Source organism: Chiloscyllium plagiosum, chromosome 6 (assembly GCF_004010195.1).
Source record: "Chiloscyllium plagiosum isolate BGI_BamShark_2017 chromosome 6, ASM401019v2, whole genome shotgun sequence".
Lineage (NCBI taxonomy): Eukaryota > Metazoa > Chordata > Chondrichthyes > Orectolobiformes > Hemiscylliidae > Chiloscyllium > Chiloscyllium plagiosum.
Genome location: NC_057715.1, coordinates 99,226,819 through 99,246,427, shown reverse-complemented (window position 1 = coordinate 99,246,427; position 19,609 = coordinate 99,226,819). Strand labels below are relative to the sequence as shown.

The 19,609-nt window shown below is 40.7% G+C and overlaps 1 protein-coding gene across 1 annotated transcript in view; it reads right to left on the bottom strand.

Annotated features, from left to right (window-relative positions):
* Nucleotides 1-19,609, bottom strand: part of LOC122551169 (pyrimidine-specific ribonucleoside hydrolase RihA-like) — a 31,707-nt gene that overhangs the window by 9,458 nt on the left and 2,640 nt on the right. Inside the window, exons 2-5 of the mRNA XM_043692793.1 lie at nucleotides 16,375-16,565; nucleotides 8,364-8,543; nucleotides 7,218-7,329; nucleotides 1,281-1,417 (exon numbers count right to left, since the gene is read on the bottom strand). Of these exons, the coding sequence (XP_043548728.1) occupies nucleotides 1,281-1,417; nucleotides 7,218-7,329; nucleotides 8,364-8,543; nucleotides 16,375-16,557 (612 nt within the window). The 5' untranslated portion in view covers nucleotides 16,558-16,565. The remainder of the gene's footprint in view (nucleotides 1-1,280; nucleotides 1,418-7,217; nucleotides 7,330-8,363; nucleotides 8,544-16,374; nucleotides 16,566-19,609) is intronic.

The window sequence follows — 19,609 nt, the reverse complement described above, 5'->3', positions numbered from 1 at the left end:
CGTGGTCAAGATATTGAAACTGCTTCCATCTCGAATTGTGAGGTTTCCTCGCTGTTAGATGGAGGGGGAGAACCCATGGTGTGTGAAAGACCTTCTAGCTGTTCTGAGTGACCAAGTTTGTTTTGTTCCTGTTCTGTTTGTGAGGTTGCAGCTTTCAGGTATTTCATATGTTTATTCAGGACTGTCTCACCTCCCTGAACTTTGTATATTGTGGGACCTGATCTCACATTGACGTCATCTCATATTCATGTGGGGCCATTTCTGTGATTCCAGTACAAAACTTCATCGTCTGCTTAGATGAAGCACTTGGCTTATTTTGGTGTTCCTTCTATCATTTCCAGCTCACCCCCAGGTCTGGGAATATCAGGTCATAGTAAATAAGATCCACCTGATTCCAATCACTACCTGGTGTTTTCTCTTTACTTTGCTATTTGGCCTGCATTCATTAGAGTTTAGAAGGATAAGTGGGGATCTCATTGAAATGTTTAAAATTCTAACCAGCTGGACACCAGATGCAGGGAGGATGTTTTCCCTGGTTGGAGAATGTAGAATAGGGGACACAGTTTCAGTGATTGGGAAGGCCATTTGGGACTGAGATGAAGTAGAACCTCTCCACTGAAAGGGTAGTGAACCTATAGAATTCTCTACCACAGAAACTTGTGAAGAAAAAGTCACTGAATATATTGAATAAAGAGATGGATACATTTCTAGATTTAATGGCCTTAAGCAGAATGTGGAGAAATCAGGAAAATAGCATTGAGACAGAGGATCAGCCATGACCCTATCAAATTGCGGAGCAAGTTCTAAGGGCCGAAGGGGCTAATCCTATTCCGAGTTTCTATGTTTCTCTTTCTTGTGAATCACCCTGATGCATTTTAAGAAAAGATTCACCAAAGTGTGTGTCTTCTTTCAACAATATTCAAGTTCTTTACTGTCAATAATATATGTCAGCATACAATTTGTTGTATTTGTGCCGTGGATGGAATCTTATCTTTCTAAACAACAAACTCCTAAAAAAAAGCAAGTGATGCATGACATGACTGCATCATGTAATAAAGAAGTTGAGAAGAATAAAAATGGCATAGCCAAAAGTCAAAAGTAGGCTTGAGAAAATCTCAGAAATAGCTCACAAAACAAAAATATTTTGACCTCAGGCTACTTTTACTTGAGATCCAATCCATGTTTAGAACAATTTCTCTTATTTTCTAAAGCAAAACATGTGAACATGCATTCAGTGAGGCTGATTTTATTTTTATTAAAATTTACTTCCAACAGCTTACCCAAGGTAATGCATAACGTTGACAATATTCCCAAGTTGCAATATACATTGGGCATTCAAAATGATTCAAGACAATATAAGCTGCTTCAGGGTCTGCTGCAAAGTTAAACTCAGAACAGATTGTCACGTTTCCCCTGCCTGAAAAAAGATAAAACCTTCAAATGAAATTAATTCTATCACAACACCAAAGGCTTCAATAATCTAATCACTTTTACCAATCTGGGAAAATTCCTACTCATATGAAAGTATCAATTTTAGATATTAGCTAACTGATAATGTGTGTACTTTATGCAATCAATTATAGCCATTGATGCTTTTTCGGAATTGTGAATATCTTTCCATGAAATCTTAGTGCAATACTAGTTGAAAATAAGGTTCAAGAAGGCAACATACTACCACCTTCTCAATTAAAATTGTAGAATGGCAATAAATGCTGGACTAGCAAGTGATGTCCATATCGCATACAAAATAATTTTTAAAAACTGCTGTCTCTACCATTGATGTCACACGAATATTTTCCTGGCGGATGAAGGCTGCAGCAGTAGGAAGATTCCCCAGTCATTGAGGTTTCCTTGCCACTGGAACTGGATCAAAAACTATGTGTCTGCTGACGTGCAACAGTATTTCCATGGAAAAAGATGTCCCGCACACAGGCATCTACCGAGAGGAATTCAACTCCTATATTCCCATTCTGCCTGACCCCACATATACACAGCGTAAGCCTTGTGGCAACTGGCGAGAGGTGATGGAGACAGGATTGTAACATCTGGAAGTCTTTAGCTTCAGACTGGCACACAGCCAGTGAAGTTTGAATCGGACATTTCGCTCTTGGAATAGGAACTGTAGAGTGTTTCAGCAGTTTTCTTCATGAGTAAGCAGCCCTCTTCAGGATCCACTCTGCTCATCCTGCACAAGGAAGGGGCTAGAAAATGTGCCCTAAAAACAGTCTGTTTTGTCGCCAACCTGGTTGGAAAACCACATCCAGCCAGCTTATTTGCCTGCGATCTGAAAACCAAAGTCAAACTCAATCTCAGAACCTGCAATGTGCAAACTCTCATCGATAACAAGCAACACCATTGTCCAGAATGAAGAACTATCCTGTTGTTCGTGAATTAATATTGATAGTGCTGCCTTGCAGAAAACTTGAAGAGCAGATGAATGGCAGCTGAGGGAAGAAAGTGGTGTTTACATCTTCTGAAGAAGAAAACCCAAGGATCAATATAGCCTGCTTGGAATTGGGCTTGCTATCAAGAACAAACTCATCAACCAACTCTCAGAGCTCATCGTTCACATCTACAATCACCTCACAATTCTCCATCTACAACTCGCCAAGAACCAGCAGGTGAGTGTCAAGAATGCTATGCTCTAATTCATGCCATTATAAATGAATCCAAAGAAGACTTCTACACCACCATGAATGGCATACTCACCAACATCCCAGGGATAATAAAACTATCATCCTTAAGGACTTCAATGTCAGTGTTGGAAAGGACACCCAACTCTGACAAAGGAACCATCAGAAAGGGACAGGTTGGGAATTGCAGTTCCAATTTGATTTTCCTGTTCACCAATATGTGGACTGTCATCTGGTTATCACTGTTCTGCCAAAAAGACAAATTCAGGACTTTTGAAGGCATCCACAATCAAAGAACTGGCCCATGATTGATTACATCATCATTTCATCTGCGATCAAAAGGATGTCCTTATTACTAAAATGATTACCACTGCAGACTTCAGATAGATCCATCAAATCATCCATTACTCAATGTCCATCAAATGCTCTCTAGAAACAGAAGAAAGGTCATGTTGAGCAGCTTCAAGAGCAAAGCAGGCTCGGAAACATTTAACAATGTTTTTACCAAAACCAACAAAGAGTTCATTTTAAATGAGTGGAGCAAATCTGGAAAGAGATGGAGACAGCCACTATTTCATGCTGTGAAGAAACCATCAGCTACAAGACCAGGCGATAACAAGATTGGTTCAATAAGAATGATCATATCAGCTGAGATTGCATTGAAGATGGGAAAGGCTCTCCATCCTCGGCAGAATAACATAACCAGTGAGGCAAAGAGAAGAAGTCACCAAACAGCAAAGTCTGAGTTACAAAGAAGAACGAGGTATATCAAGAATCAATGGTGAGTTGAGAAATCTACCGAGTTGCAACTCCTTGCTGATAAGCACGACACCCAGGTTTCTTTAGTGCCACAGAGACAATATATGGACCTGACATCCTTAGCATTGTGGAATAAGGATGGAGCCCTTTTGAGACAGAGAAAACATTAGCCTCCAATGGAAAGAACACTTCAAAGAACTCCTACATTATAATACATTTGTTGATGAAGACATTCTCGAGGAAATCCCCCAACTCCCCATCCAAGATCATCTTGGACTCCCACCTAGTGTGGCAAAAGATGAAGTCACATTAAGAGTGGAAAAGTCATTACAGTAGGTGGGATTCTAGCAAAGATTTTCAAACATAGAAGGGCAGAGCTTACTCATTATCTCCACCAAGTGTTCCTGAAAATCTGGGGCAAAAGGGAAATCCTTGCTGATCTCAGGAACACTGCTATTACCACCAGCTTCAAGAAAGGAGACAAAGTGGACTGTGGGAACTATGAGGAATCTCCCTAATTCCATCTCTGGGAGGACTATTGACCAAAATCTTCCTTGGTGCCTTCTCCCAGTCTTTGTGAAAAGCCTTCCTGAAACTGTGGCTTCCAATCAAACCATGAAACTATGGGCATGATTTGCATTGCGTGGCAAAGCCAAGAGAAATGGCAGAAACAATATCAATCACTCTACATGGCCTACATCCATCTGAGGCTTTTGACTCCTCCACAATAAGATTTTGGTGATGGTCTTCACTGACTATGACGTGACAGAATCCTTTGAGACCAAGACAAGAGGTCAAGCAGGGATGTGTCATTACCCCCATTCTTTACTTCAGCTTCATGGCCATCATTCTTCCTCATGTTAAGAGTAAGCTTCCCAGTGGTGTGGACAATGTCTACAGGATGGGCAGAAAGCTCTTCTACCTGATTGAAATCCAAGAAGAAAACAATACCAATCTCATTTGTGGATCTTCAGTATACAAATAACAATGTCAGCTCTGCTCTTTCAGAAGAAAATTTTGAAACTTCCCTTAATGACTTCACAGAAACATATCAAAGAATTGGTCACAGTTTCATCTCAAGAAGACTCAAACCCTTTACCAAGCCACCAAGTCTGATCCACCTCTCCATGGAGAAATCTTCTCAAATATGGAACATTCCTCTTGTCTGGAAAGCTGCCTCTCATCAAAGGGTGACATTGGTGCAGAGATTCAACAGCAAATCCTACCTGCTAGCACCACTTTCAATGCCTAAGGATCTCAGTGACAGCTGTGCTTATACCAAGATCCTTATATATAAGATAGTCTTCTTTCCAGCTCTTCAAAATGGCTTCAAAACCTGGACAATGTGTAGACATCACCTCAAAACCCTTGAGACGCAGCATCAATACTGTTTAAGATGGATTCTGCACATCAGCTGGAAGGACAAACGTACCAACATCAGCATCCTTGAAGCAGCTAATAGCACCAGCATTGAGGCCATGATCATTCAAAACTAACTCTGCTCAGTCAGCCATGTGTTAAGGATCCCTGGGTTCTGTCAGCCAAAGCAAATATTCTTTGCCCAGCTCAAGCAAGGTGCTTGAACAAGAGAAGGTCAAAGGAAGAATTTCAAAGACTCCCTGAAGCCTTCCCTCAAGAAATACAACATGGATGTCAACACTTGGGAGACCCTATTCAGAAGAAACTAACTTGAAAGAAACTCCTACATGAAGGGCTGCAATTCTTTGAGAACACCAGTTTACAAGAGAAAGTGTGGCAAAGGAACCATGAAAAGTAAAACCAATGATTTCTAGGCCAAGGATTACCTCAAACTCCCAGAAACACCTGGAAAATTTGCAGCAGATCTAGCTTTGGATTTGGCTCACCACTCATGCAAGGTCCAACAGAAGAGATGATTTGTGACATGGAATTTCCTAGTTGGATGATCGTATTCATTAGCAAATAATTGATGGCAATGACAATTGGTTGGCAATTTGCAAGGTGCTATCTAAGGATCTTTGGTGAATTTCTAGAGTGGATCTTTTAGATGGCACACACTACAGCTACTAAGCTTGGTGGAGGACAGAGTCACTGTGGATGCAGTTCCTTATCAAGTAGCCTGCTTTTCTCTGGATGGTGTCAAGCTTCTTGAATGTTGTTGAAGCTGCCCTTATCTAAGTATTTGGGAAGTATTCCATCATACACCTGACTTGTGCCTTGTAGATGGTGGACAGGCTTTGGGGAGTTAAGAAATGAGTTACTTGCCACAATATCCCTAGCTTCTGATTTTTCTTTTAGTCACAAAATCTATATAGCTAGTCCAGTTCAACTTCAGGGTGAATGGTAACTCCCGGGATGTTAATAGTGAGGGTTTTCATGATGGTAATATAATTGAATGTTGAGGGATGTGATGGTTTGATTGTCTCTTATTGGAGATGGTGATTGTCTGGTATTTGTATGGCATGAATGATGCTTGCTACTTTCAGTCCAAACCTGGATATTATCCAGGTCTTGATGCATTTAGACATCAAGTGGTTCAGTAGTGGAGGAATCATGAATGGTGCTGAACATTGTGCAATCTTTGAGGACCACTCCCACAGTGTCCTTATGATGGAGGAAAGGTGGTTGATGAAGCAGCTGAAGATAATTGAGCCTGGAACACTAATCTGGGAAACCCAAAACAGAGATGTCCTGGAGTTGAGATAACTGATCTCCAACAACCATAACCATCTTCATTTATGCTAGCTTTAATTCCAAACATGTAGTCAAATGTGGCTTTGATGTCAAGGAAAGTCACTCTCACCTCACCTTTGGAATTCAGCTCTTTTGTCCATGTTTGAACCAAGACTGTAATGAGATCAGGAACTGAGTTGCTCTGGAGGAACCAAAACTAAGCATCAGCAAGTAGGTTACTGCTGAGCAGGTGTTGCTTGATTGCCCTTTTGATGATACTATCCATCACTTTATTAATGATCGAGAGTAGACAGAGTGGCAGTTTTGGCTGGATTTGATTTGTCCTGTTTTTTGTGCCTATGAAATACCTGGTATCTTTTGGATAGATGCCAATTTTGTAGTTGTACTGGAACTGCTTGGCTAGGGGTGCAACAATTCAGGGCACAAGCGTTGCAGTATCCAACACCTCACCATTTCTTGATATCACGTGAAGTAAATGAATTGACAGAAGTCTAGCAACTGTGGTCCTCTGGACGAGGCCAGATCAATCATCCACTCAGCACTTCTGACAGAAGATTGCTTAAAAGACTTTAACCTTATCTTTTTTTACTGATGTGCTGTATTCTCCCATCATTGAGAATGGGAATATTTATGGAGCCTCCTTCTCCAGTGAGTTGTTTAATTGTTTGCCACCATTCAAGATAGAGCAGGACTGATGTGGCGTATGAGTTAAACCTTTGGCAGGACTTCTTGGGGGATTGGTGGTGGAGATGAAGCTGAATATGAAATATTGTATGTTAATTAGATATTGAGAAACTATACACTAAAGAGCTTAGTTTCAAACAGTGATGAAAATCTAAATTTCTGTTCTAGAAAATATCAGTTTGAGAGTTTCCCTAATTAATCATAAGAACAAATATGATGGGCTGCCAAGCCATGAAGACAAGAAAGCTATGAGTTTGATTCATGTTTATTCCTTCTAGCATCAATCAGTTAGTCAAGCAATTTGTTTAGGGCAGTGGAGAAAATAAAACCCCAACTCTCCACACACATTATTATTAAAAATACATATAATGTCAATCAGAAAAAGACTGGGTTAGACATAACTATGAAGACTGCATCCCATCTACCACAAAGTAGAATTGGTTGATCTAAATGAAGTATATGGCATACCTTCCATATTTCCTCCCATGATATAGAGATATTTTAACTTTGATGGAAAGGTGGGATCCATTTTAAATGCCAGAGCAACATTAGTCATGGGTCCAGTCGCTACTAGAGAGACCTGTATAGTAACAAACAAATGGTTATCATAGCGACTGAGAGGTGGTAAAGTTAAAGATTGAACAATTGTAAAATATCAAATGCATTATTTTTATTACTTTGCCATTTAACACATGAAGATTAATTTTATATTCAGATTTGTTTCAAATCCAGCTCGATCAAACTGAAAATAAATGTTCAAGCATGTTTGTTCTGAAACAAGATGGAATTGTCCTTGTCACCTCACGAGAATTAATTCTATGCCAGCTATGACATCAAAAACCATATCCACAAAAAACACCAATGTGGAGGTTTTGGACTGGGATGGACTAGGTCACAAGTCACCCGACACCAGATTATATTCCAACAGTTTATTTGAAATCACAAGTTTTCAGAGTGCTGATTCTTCATCAGGTGAAGTCACTTCTGACTTCTGACCTTGTCCACAAAAAGCCCTGACCACATTGGTAGCCAATTCATAAATAACACAATATGAACAGCAATATCAGCTGCCTGGTCCTCCTAGCCGGCTGAGGGAGGTGGTTGTTATGTCAGAATGAGTACACATTTTAAAAGTTGCCATATAAAGAATAAATAGATAGAAACTACTTCCTCCAAATAGGAAGGGTTTAGAGGGATATGGGCCAAGTTCTGGCAAATGGGACAAGATTAGTTTAGGATATCTGTTCAGCATTGACGTGCTGTACATCTCTATGACTCAATGACTGTAAGTAGAGTTTGACAAACTTTTAGTTGGGCTATAAAATGGATATGTCAGAAAGATAAGATTCACTAAATGTAAAGTCAGAAATTATAGTGTAAATCTAGAAAATTCCCCTTAGTAAGTCAACACTGGTTAAATGTAACATTTCTAAGTTGAGCTTGATAGATTTTTGTTAGGTAAAAATACTAAGGGTCATAGAATCAAGGCAGAAGGTAGGGTTTATGCAGACATAATTGAATGACGGAATGGTTTTGAGGGGCTAACTAACCTACTAATGTTCCTGTGTTCTACTGTTTACTAGAATGTTATTTCCTGCAACTCATACATCTCACCTGACCAGCATATTCATTGGTTATCCTTATCAAGGCATTCGCTGCGTATTCAGCTTTTACATGTTCCAACCCTGGAGCATCAGAGTCTGGAACATTACCCAGGCCATCTTCTCCGTGGTAATGATGAGCATTGAGTTGGTTTCCGAGAAGAGAGGAACCTGCACCACGGTACACAGGAATCTGCAAAATGAAATGGAATCTTTAACAAAATTTATGAAGAATGAAATGCAGTGGCTGCCACCTATCATGATATTGCATAAACATATGGGCTATGGAATCCATGAGTTTTTTTTATGTATACAGGGCACATTGGTGTCACTGGCTTGGGCAGCATTTATTCCCTGAACCTCATTGCCTTTGCAAAGACGATGGTAAGCTGCCTTATTGAACTGCTGCAGTCAATTTGGTGTAATTACACCCACAGCACTGTTGGAGAGGGAATTTCTGGATTATGATCCAGCATATGTTACAACATAATATATTTTCAAGTCAAAATGGTGAATGATTTGAAGGGGAACTTGCAAGTGTTGGCATTCTGATGGATCCACTGCCCTTGTCCTTTTAAGATGTTAACGATCTTGGATTTGGAAGAAACAATATGAATTTCTGTGGTGCATCTTATAGATGCTGCTACTGATTAGATTCCCTACAGTATGGAAACAGGCCCTTCGGCCCAACAAGTCCACACCGATCCTCTGAAGAGCAACCTGCCCAGACCCATTCCCCTACCCAACCCCTGACTAATGTACTTAACAATTTAGCATGGCCAATTCACCTGACCTGCACATCTTTGGATTGTGGGAGGAAACCAGAGCACCCAGAGGAAACCCACGCAGACACGGGGAGAATGTTCAAACTCCACCAGAAACTGAGGTGGGAATCGAACCCAGGTCCCTGGTGCTGTGAGGCAGCAGTGCTAACCACTGAGCCACCGTGCCACATGTGTATTGACATGGAGGAAGTGAATGTTTGTAGATGTGGTGCCAATGAAGTCAACTTCTTTGTCCCGGATGATGCCAAGTTTCTTGAGTGTTGTTGGGGCTGCACTCATCCAGACGTGGGAAGTATTCAATCACATTCCTAACTTGTGCCTTGTGGATAGTGGACAGGCTTTGGAGAGTCAGGAGGTGAGTTACTTGCTGCAGGATTCCTAGCTTCTGACCTGCTCTCGTAGCCATTGTATTTATATGGTCAGTGTAGTTCAGTTTCTGGTCAATTGCAACCCCCAGAATATTGATAGTGGGACATTCAGCATAGGTTCTGTCTAATTAGAAATTATTTTTGCTGGGATTTGTATCTCACAAATGTTATTTACTACTTGCAACTCCAAGCCTTGGTTTCATCTATGTCTTGCTACATTTGGACAAGAACTACTTCAGTAACCAAGGAGTTACAAATTGTGCTGAATATTTTCTACTTATCACTGAACTAACTCACCCCTGAGCTTATGATGGAGAGATGGCCATTGCTGAAACAATTGAAGATGGTTGGCCTAGAACGCTACCTTGAGAAACTCCAGCACAGAGATGTCCTGGAGCTGAGGTGACTGATTTCCAACAACCACAACTATCTTCCTTTACAGTATGTTCCATTCCAAATGCACAGTCAAGTATGGCCTTGACGTCAAGGGTAGTCATTCTCACCTTCCCTCTATAGTTTAGCTCTTTTCACAATGTATAAAGCAAGACAGTAATGAGGTCAAGATTTGAGTGGTCCTGGTAGAACGCAAACTAAGGATCAGTAAGCAGGTCGATACCACTTTGACATTTTGATCACTTTAATCATGGTCAAGAATTAACGAGGTGATAATTGGCCGGGTTGACTATGCAATTCAGGAGCACAGGTCTTCGGTACAATTGTCAAATGTTGTTAGGGCCATAGCTTTGAGGATCTAGTGCCTCCAATTGTTTCTTGATATCACATGGAGTGAATCAAATTGGCTTAAGAGTGGAAGGCACAAGAGGAGGCTGGCATGGATCATCCATTTGGATTTATGGCTTAAGATTGTTGTAAATGCTGCAGCCCTATCTTTTGCACTGATGTGATAGGCTCTGCAATCATTGAGGAAAAGGATATTTGTGTGGCCTCCTCCTTCAATGACTGTTTAATTTCCATCACCAATTAAGACTAGATGTGGCAGGACTGCAAAAATTAGATCTGTTCCATTGTTTGTAGAACCTTACCCATGTTGCTTATGCTGTTTTGCATACAGGTAATCCTGTGCTGTAGCTTCAAGAAGTTGATACCTTATTTTAGGTATGCATGGTGCTGCTCCTGACCTACTCTAAAAGACAATATCTCCCACCAATCCTGCATATTTTTGTGAGGTAAGGATGTGATTGGACAAGCACAAGAAACTCTGATTACACCCATTGAAATTTTGACCATTAGAATCTAGTATAACATCCAATTCTGATTACTTAAACCCACCCACTTCATTGTTCTTCCCTATCCTCTCCCAAGTGACATCTGCCTGACTTCTGCAGTCATTAACATAGAACATAAAATAACACAGCACAGTACAGGCCCTTCGGTCCTCAATGATGTGCTGGCCTTTTATCCTACTCTAAGATCTGACTACCCTACATACCCTTCATTGTACTATCTTCCATGTGCCTATTCAAGAGGTGATTAAATGTCCCTAATATATCTGACTCTACTACCACTTCTGACAGTGCATTCCATGCATTCACTACTCTCTGTGTAAAGAACCTACCTCTGACATCTCCCCTAAACCTTCTTCCAATTACCTTAAAATTATTATCCCTTGTAATAGACATTTATGCCATGGGAAAAGGTTACTAGCTATCCACTCTATGCCTCTCGACATCTTGTATGCCTCGATCAAGTCACCTCTCATCCTTCTTCGCTCCAATGAGAAATGTCCTAGCTCCCTCAACTTTTCTTCAAAAGACATGCCCTCCAGTCCAGGCAGCATCCTGGTAAATCTCCTCTGCAACCTCTCTAAAGCTTCCAAATCTTTCCCATAATGAGGTGACCAGAACTGAACACAATATTCCAAAAGTGGTCTAACCAGGGCTCTATAGAGCTGCAGCATAACCTTGCAGCTCTTAAACTCAATCCCCCTGTTAATGAAAGCCAATACACCATACGCCTTCTTAACAACCCTATCAACTTGGGTGACAACTTTGAAGATCTATGGACATGGACCCCAAGATTCCTCTATTCCTCCACACTGTCAAAAATCCTGCCTTATACCCTGTAATCTGCATTCAAATTTGTCCTTCCAAAGTGAATGACTTTACACTTTTCCAGGTTGAACTTCATCTGCCACTTATCAGCCCAGTTCTGCCAATGTCCCGTTGTAATCTACAACAGCCCTCCACACTATCTGCAACTCCACCAATCTTCATGTCAATGGCAAACTTACTAATCCATCTTTCCACTGCTTCATTCAATTCATTTATAAAAATCACAAACAGCAGAGTTCCCAGAACCGATCCCTGTGGAACACACTGGTCACCGAGCTCCAGGCTCAATACTTTCCATCTACCACGACCCTCTGTCTTCTATAGGCCAGCCAATTCTGTATCCAGACTGCCAGATTCTTCTGTTTCCCATGCCTCCTTACTTTCTGAATGAGCCTACTGTCACAAAGCTAGTTCCTTTTTTTTTCTAAAAGCTGCTCCTTGATTCAAGGAGACTCTGTCCTTGATTTTTTTTTTCAGAGGGGCAATTAACCGAGTTGGGGTCTGATCAGTCTGGTTTGGTACAGAGATGAAAAGGATTTTGAGAGGGCATTTATTTATATGTAAACAGATGAGACTTCAGGCCATGTGGTCATGTTTTAGAAGTGACCTGTACAATGAAAGGGGAGTGGGCAGCTCTCTAACTGAGCTGAGCAGTTATAGTTCAGTCTTGAACTGGGAAGTTCAACAGGGACTTGTGTGGAAACTTTCTCTCTTTTCTGCCCTTCAACTTCAACGGTAAGAATGTGTTTTATTTATACTGGTTTTTAAAGTATATTCAGAACAACATAATTAAGTCTAGTTGGATAGGTTGAGTTCTGTAGGGGTTCTTTATTCCGTTCTTTGCTTTTCATTGTGTAATTTTGTGAAGAAATTTTTGTCTGGTTTAAAATCTAAAAGTCAAGCTAGTTATCTTACTCCGGATAATTTTCACTGTATACTTACCGAAACAAATTACAAAGTTATATCTAGGGCTGCCTGCTTAAGAATGTTTTGAGTGGTCTGGCTTAGTCCATAACACTACCATGGAGAACCTTATCAAACCTCTTGTTAAAATCCAAGAATCTTGCTTTTAACCCTGTATTCTACATTCAAATTCAACCTTCAAAAATGAATGATGCCGCACCAATCCAGGTTGAACTCCATCTGCTGCTTATCAGCCCAGTTCTGCATCCTGTCAATGTCCTGTTGCAACCTATGACAGCCCTCCACAATCCACAACTCCACCAACCATCACATCATTGGCAAACTTACTAACCCACCCTTCCACTACCTCAGCCAAGTCATTTATAAAAATCACAAAGAGCAGAGGTCCCAGAACCGCTCCCTGTGGAACAACACTGGTCACCGAGCCCCAGACTGAGTACTTTCCATCTACTACTACCTTCTGTCTTCTATAGGTCAGCCAGTTCTGTACCCAGACTGCCAGATTTCTCTGTATCCCATATCGCCTTGCTTTCTGAATGAGCTCCCATGCGGAACCTTATCAAACGTCTTGCTAAAATCCACGTAGACCACATCCACTGCGCTACCTTCATCTATGTGTTTTGTCACATCCGCAAAGAATTCAATAAGGTTTGTGAGGCATGACCTGCCCCTTACAAAGCCATGCTGTCTCTAATCAAACTATAGTTTTCCAAGTAATTATAAATCCTGTCTCTCGAATCCTCTCCAATACTTTGCTCACCACTGACGTAAAATTGAATGATCTGTAACTCCCAGGGTTATGCCTATTCCCTTTCTTGAACAAGGGAGTAACATTTACCAGCCTTCAATCACCTGGTTCTCCTCCGTTGGACAGTGAGGTTGCAAAGATCATGGCCAAAGGCCTAGGTTATATCCTGTCTAGCCCAGGGGATTTATATATCCTTAGTTTTTCAAACTTTTCAGCACATCCTCCTTCCTAACATCAACCTGTTCTAGCATATCAGTCCATTTCACACTGTGTTCACAAATGTCAAAGTCCTTCTCAGTAGCAAATACTGAAGCAAAGTATTCATTAAGCACTTCCCTTACTTCCTTTGATTTCAGGCGCAAGTTCCATCCACTATCCCTGATCAGCCCTACCCTCACTCTGGTCTTCCTCTTATCCCTCACACAAGTGTAGAACACCTTAAGGTTTTCCTTAATTCTACCCACTAAAGCTTTTTCATGCCACTTCTAGCTCTCCTAAGTCCATTTTTCAATTCCTTCCTGGCTACCTTATAACCCTCAAAAGCCCTGTCTGACCCTTGCCTCCTCAACCTTAAGTAAGCATCCTTCTTCCTCTTGACTAGATGTTCCACATGCGTTGTCACCCAAGGTTCTTTCAACGTACCATCCCTTCTTGCCTCAGCGGGACAAACCTGGCCAACACTATCAGCAAGTGCTTCCTAATCAACCTCTACACTTCTGTCGTGCATTTCCCTGAGAACATCTGTTCCAAATTTAGGCACTCCAGTTCCTGCCTAAAAGCATTGTAATCCCCCCTCCCCCAATTAAATACTTTTCCATACCATCTGCTCTTATCCCTCTCCATGAGTATAGTAAAGTTCAGTGAGTTGTGATCATTACCACCGAAATGCTCTCCCACTGAGAGATCTGACACCTGGCATGGTTCGTTGCCAAGCACCAAATCCAATATGGCTTCCCCTCTATTCAGCCTTTCTACATATTGCATCAGGAACCCTTCCTGAACACGCCTGGCAAAAACTGCTCCATCCAAACTATTTGAACTAAGTAGGTACCAATAAATATTAGGGAAATTAAAGTCACCCATGACAACTATCCTGTTACTTCTGTAACTTTCCAATATCTGCCTTCCAATCTGCTCCTGCGTGTCTCTGTTGCTACTGGGGGACCTGTAGAAAACTCTCAGTAGAGTGACTCCTTTCCTGCTTCTGACTTCTACACACACTGACTCTGTCGACAAACCCTCCTCGAGGATTTCCCTTTCTGCAGCTATGATACTATCCTGGGTATTTTGAAACCATTTTATTTTGTATGTATTTACAAAATAGGACAAAGACAAATATAGCACAAGAACAGGCCCTTTGACTGTCCAAATCTGTGCCGACTCATGCTGCCTTTGCATACTAAAACTGTCTTCACTAACAGGATCCGTGTCTTTCTATTCCCTTCCTATTCATGAATTCATCCAGGTGCTTCTTGAATGCTGCTGTTGTGCCTGCTTCCACCACCTCCTCTGGCAGGGCATTCCAGACACTCAATACTCTTTGTGTGAAAAACTTGCCTCACACATCTCTTTTAAACTTCCCCTTCCACACCTTGAACTGTGTCCCTAATAATTGATCCCTCCAACCTGGAAAAAAGCCTCATACCTTCCACCCTATCCATGCCATTCACAATCTTATAAACTTCTGTCAGGTCACACCTCAACATCCAGCATTCCAGTGAAAACAAACCCAGTCTATTCAACATTTCTTCAGAGCTAAAAACCACCATACCTTATCAAAGGTCTTTTGGAAGTCTGAATAGATAACATCAACTGGGTGTCCCTGATCTAACCTACTTGTGACCTCTTCAAAGAATTCTAACAGGTTTGTCAGGCACGACCTCCCCTTACTAAATCAATGCTGACTTGTTCTAATCCAACCCTCCACTTTCAAGAATTTAGAAATTTAATTGTTACTGATGGATTCTAGAATTTTACCAACGATCAAAATTAGGCTAATCGGCCTATAATTTTCCATCTTTTGTCTTGATCCTTTCTTGAACAAGGGGGTTACAAAAGCAAATTTCCAATCATCAGGGACTTTCCCTGACTCCAGTGACTTTTGGAAGATCACAACTAATGCCTCTACTATTTCCTCAGCCACCTCCCTTAGAACTCTGGGGTGTAGCCCATCGGGGCCAGGAGATTTATCAATTTTTAGACCTTTTAGCCTTTCTCTTTTGTGATGGCTACCATACTCAACTCTGCCCCCAACTCTCCTTAATTGTTGGGATAATACTTGGTCCAGCATGTCTACACTGGCCCTCCAAAGAGTAACCCATCAGACCATTCTCCTACCCTATTACCCTACATTTTCCCCTAACCTACACATCCCTGAATGCCATAGGCAATTTAGCATGGCCAATTCACCTGTGAATGTTATAAAGACTAATTTGGAATTCTAAATGATTAAATAGTCACCATATGGTTTTTGCCAATTATAAAGACTGCTAAAGTCACTGTTAATGTAACAAAAACTGCAATAATGTATTTACACCTAAAAGGTTAATTACTTCATAACACTATTATGCCTACTGTTGCACTGTTTTACAAACAAATATCATTGCTGAGAAAAGAGACAGGCCATCAAAGTTTTATGTTTTGAATTCATCAGCACTGAAGTAAGAAAGTCAAATTTCTCTGCCAATCAATAAAGATCATCAGTCTTATCAGTTTGGCTTATAATGTGGGTTACTTAGACTTGTTAATAGTTACATATATTCGTATGCTGGGATCTGACTGCTGAAAACAGAAAGAACACGTCCAGGCATTGCACTTTTTTAGAATTAAAAGCATGCGGGATCTTAGTTAACTGGTATTCTCTATGGCAACATCTCAACTATGCAGAATCAACTTGCCTAATAGTCAATACTATTTTCTCATGCAGTATTAATAATTTCTTGCATTGAAATTTGGCATTTTTGTATCTGACCTGATGGGTGCAAAATGAAAAGCTTTGGCAGCATGCCTGTTTTTTCAGCAATATTCAAATTCAGTACAACTAAGCTGCGATTATTATTCTTATAAATGTACAACATTTGTTCTGCATGTGGTACAAAAATATGAAAACATTGATTTGATCATGTACCTCTGTCTTCCGGCAAACTTTTAGCACTCTAAGTACATTTTTGCATACATTTTCAATGTTCGTGTTTCCATGAGTACATGTTATACCCAGGATGTGCACATTAGGAGCTGCAAAAGCCATCATCATTGCTTGGGCATCATCCACTCCACAGTCAACATCTAAGAGCAATAGCTTCTTTACCATCTTAAAACCTGCGGTCCAAAGAAAAGGAGTAAGATTGAGTTTAAAGCAATATCTATACCTATAGGTCTCTGATGTTCTGTTATAATACTTTGGTAACCTTACTGACTGTGTGTGTGTGATGTTGTGAGAATAGATGGTGTAATGAATGATCATTAATTCATCATAAACCACAAAAATCCTGACTGGCATATGAATGTAAGGCTGATGTTGTAGTTTTACATTCTTGTACCAGATTAACTGAAAACAACAAGGCTTTATGGCCACTGAATCAGTAAGGCTGAAGCTCTTCATCCCATTGTTTTGCGGTCTTGTATTTACAGTTTTTTAATCCCCACTGTTAGTTATTATTTCAATTACATGTTCAAATTTCTTCTTTTTACATTCAAGAAATATCATTTGTGAAGCAAGTAAGCAAAGATTTCAGCATCAAATATCTCATTACTAACTTATTTGATGATGTTGGTGAATATGTCACTTCTCCCTTTTCTCTTAACCGATACCTGAATTTTTGTAATTCCAATAACAATGGCCTTGATGGTAACAAATTGTACACATTTGTCTTGGGCGAAAGTTCAAATGAGCAGTAGATAGTTGATTGCCATTTAATGCTTTGCCCAATTTTCTGTTCAAAAGTAACAACAACATGTGTTTCTGGAATTGGGAGCCATGGGGAAGATTCTGAAGAACCCTGGAACCATTCAAAATTAAGCCTTCTATTTCCATATTTAAGGTGATTAGCATTTATTTTAGGTATTTCAAGGAAAGCCCCCTGAATTTAACAAATATATGGATTAAACTCAAGCGGTCCCACTGACATAGTTTGAGTCCCTTTAACAAACAGCGAATTTCACAACTAATCTTGGAGGAACCGGTTTGGGTGAAGTTCACAACACAGAATCAGATAAGTTAATTGTTGTTTTAAGTCTGTCCAAGAAAAAGGCTGTATTAGTGAGTACACTGGTTCTTTCTTGATTATATGTTTTTGGAGATAAGTCTCTTGATTAAACTTAAAATATAAGCCATAGCTATTAATTTAACCTGGTGCAGTGGAGGAATAAGACGGTGTTATTTTCCGGGTCTGGAGATTGTGAAGGAGCAAAAATGGCCTTTGCAATAATATGTACTTCTTGTCAGATGTGGGAGTTTAAAGAGAGTTTGAGGGGTACTGCAGATTATATCTGCCATAAATGCTGCTGTATGTGAATCTGATCAGATCAAGTAGATCGATTGGAGAGACAGATAGAAGCGATGAGGAATTTGCAACAGCAACAGTATGTGATGGATGGCAGTTATAGGAAGGGGAGAAAGTCTCAGATATAGTCACATAAGTCCAGGAAAGGTAAGAGAGGTAGGCACCTAGGGCAGGAGTCTTTTGTGGATCTACCCATTTCAAACAGGTAGGGGGGGATGGATTCTCAGGGGAACGTAGCACGAACAGCCAAGTTTCTGGTATTGAGACTGGCTCTAATACAATGAGGGGTACGTTGGCTTCCAAGAGATCAATTGTGTTAGGGGATTCTGTAGTCTGAGGTACAGACAGATGTTTCTGTGGCCAGCAGAGAAAAAGCAGAATGGTGTGTTGTTTCCCTGGTGCCAGGATCAAGGATGTCTCAGAGAGGATGCAGAATGTTCTCATGTGGGAGAGGGGCCAGCAGGGGGTCATTGTCCACATTGGAACCAATCATATAGGAAGGGAAAAAGTTGAGATTCTGAAGGGAGATTACAGAGAGTTAGGCAAAAATTTAAAAAGGAGGTCCTCAAGGGTAGTAATATCTGGATTACTCCCAGCGCTACGAGCTAGAGAGGGCAGGAATAGGAGGATAGAGCAGATGAATGCATGGCTGAGGAGCTGGTGTATGGGAGAAGGATTCACATTTTTGGATCATTGGAATCTCTTTTGGGTAGAAGTGACCTGTACAAGAAAGACGGATTGCACCTAAATTGGAAGGGGACTAACATACTGGCAGGGAAATTTGCTAGAACTGCTTGGGAGGATTTAAATTAGTAAGGTGGAGGAGGTGAGACCCAGGGAGATAGTGAGGAAAGAAATCAATTTGAGACTGGTAGAGTTGAGAACAGAAGTGAGTCAAACAGTCTTGGCAGGCAGGGACAAGGTAAGACTAATAAATTAAACTGCACTTATTTCAATGCAAGGAGTCTAACAGGGAAGGCAGATGAACTCAGGGCATGGTTAGGAACATGGGACTGGGATATCATAGCAATTACAGAAACATGGCTCAGGGATGGGCAGGACTGGCAGGTTAATGTTCCAGGATACAAATGCTACAGGAAGGATAGAAAGGGAGGCAAGAGAGGAGGGGGAGTGACATTTTTGATAACGGATAGCATTACAGCTGGGCTGAGGGAGGATATTCCCGAAAATACATCCAGGGAAGTTATTTGAGTGGAACTGAGAAATAAGAAAGGGATGATCACCTTCTTGTGATTGTATTATAGACTCTCTAATAGTCAGAGGGAAATTGAGAAACAAACTTGTAAGGAGATGTCAGCTATCTGTAAGAATAATAGGGTAGTTATGGTAGGGGATTTTAACTTTCCAAACATTGACTGCGACTGCCATGGTGTTAAAGGTTTAGATGGAGAGGAATTTCTTAAGTGTGTACAAGAAATTTTCTGATTCAGTATGTGGATGTACCTGCTAGAGAAGGTGCACAACTTGACCTACTCTTGGGAAATAAGACAGGTGACTGAGGTGTCAGTGGGGGAGCACTTTGGGGCCAGCGACCATAACTCTATTCATTTTAAAATAGTGATGAAAAAGGATAGATCAGATCTAAAATTTGACGTTCTAAATTGGAGAAAGGTCAATTTTGACGGTATTAGGCAAGAACTTTCGAAAGCTGATTAGAGGCAGATGTTCGCAGATAAAGGGTCAGCTGGAAAATGGAAACCCTTCAGAAATGAGATAACAAGAATCCAGAGAAAGTATATTCCTGTCAGGGTGAAAGGGAAGGCTGGTAGGTATAGGGAATGCTGGATGACTAAAGAAATTGAGGGTTTGGTTAAGAAAAAGAAGGAAGCATATGCCAGG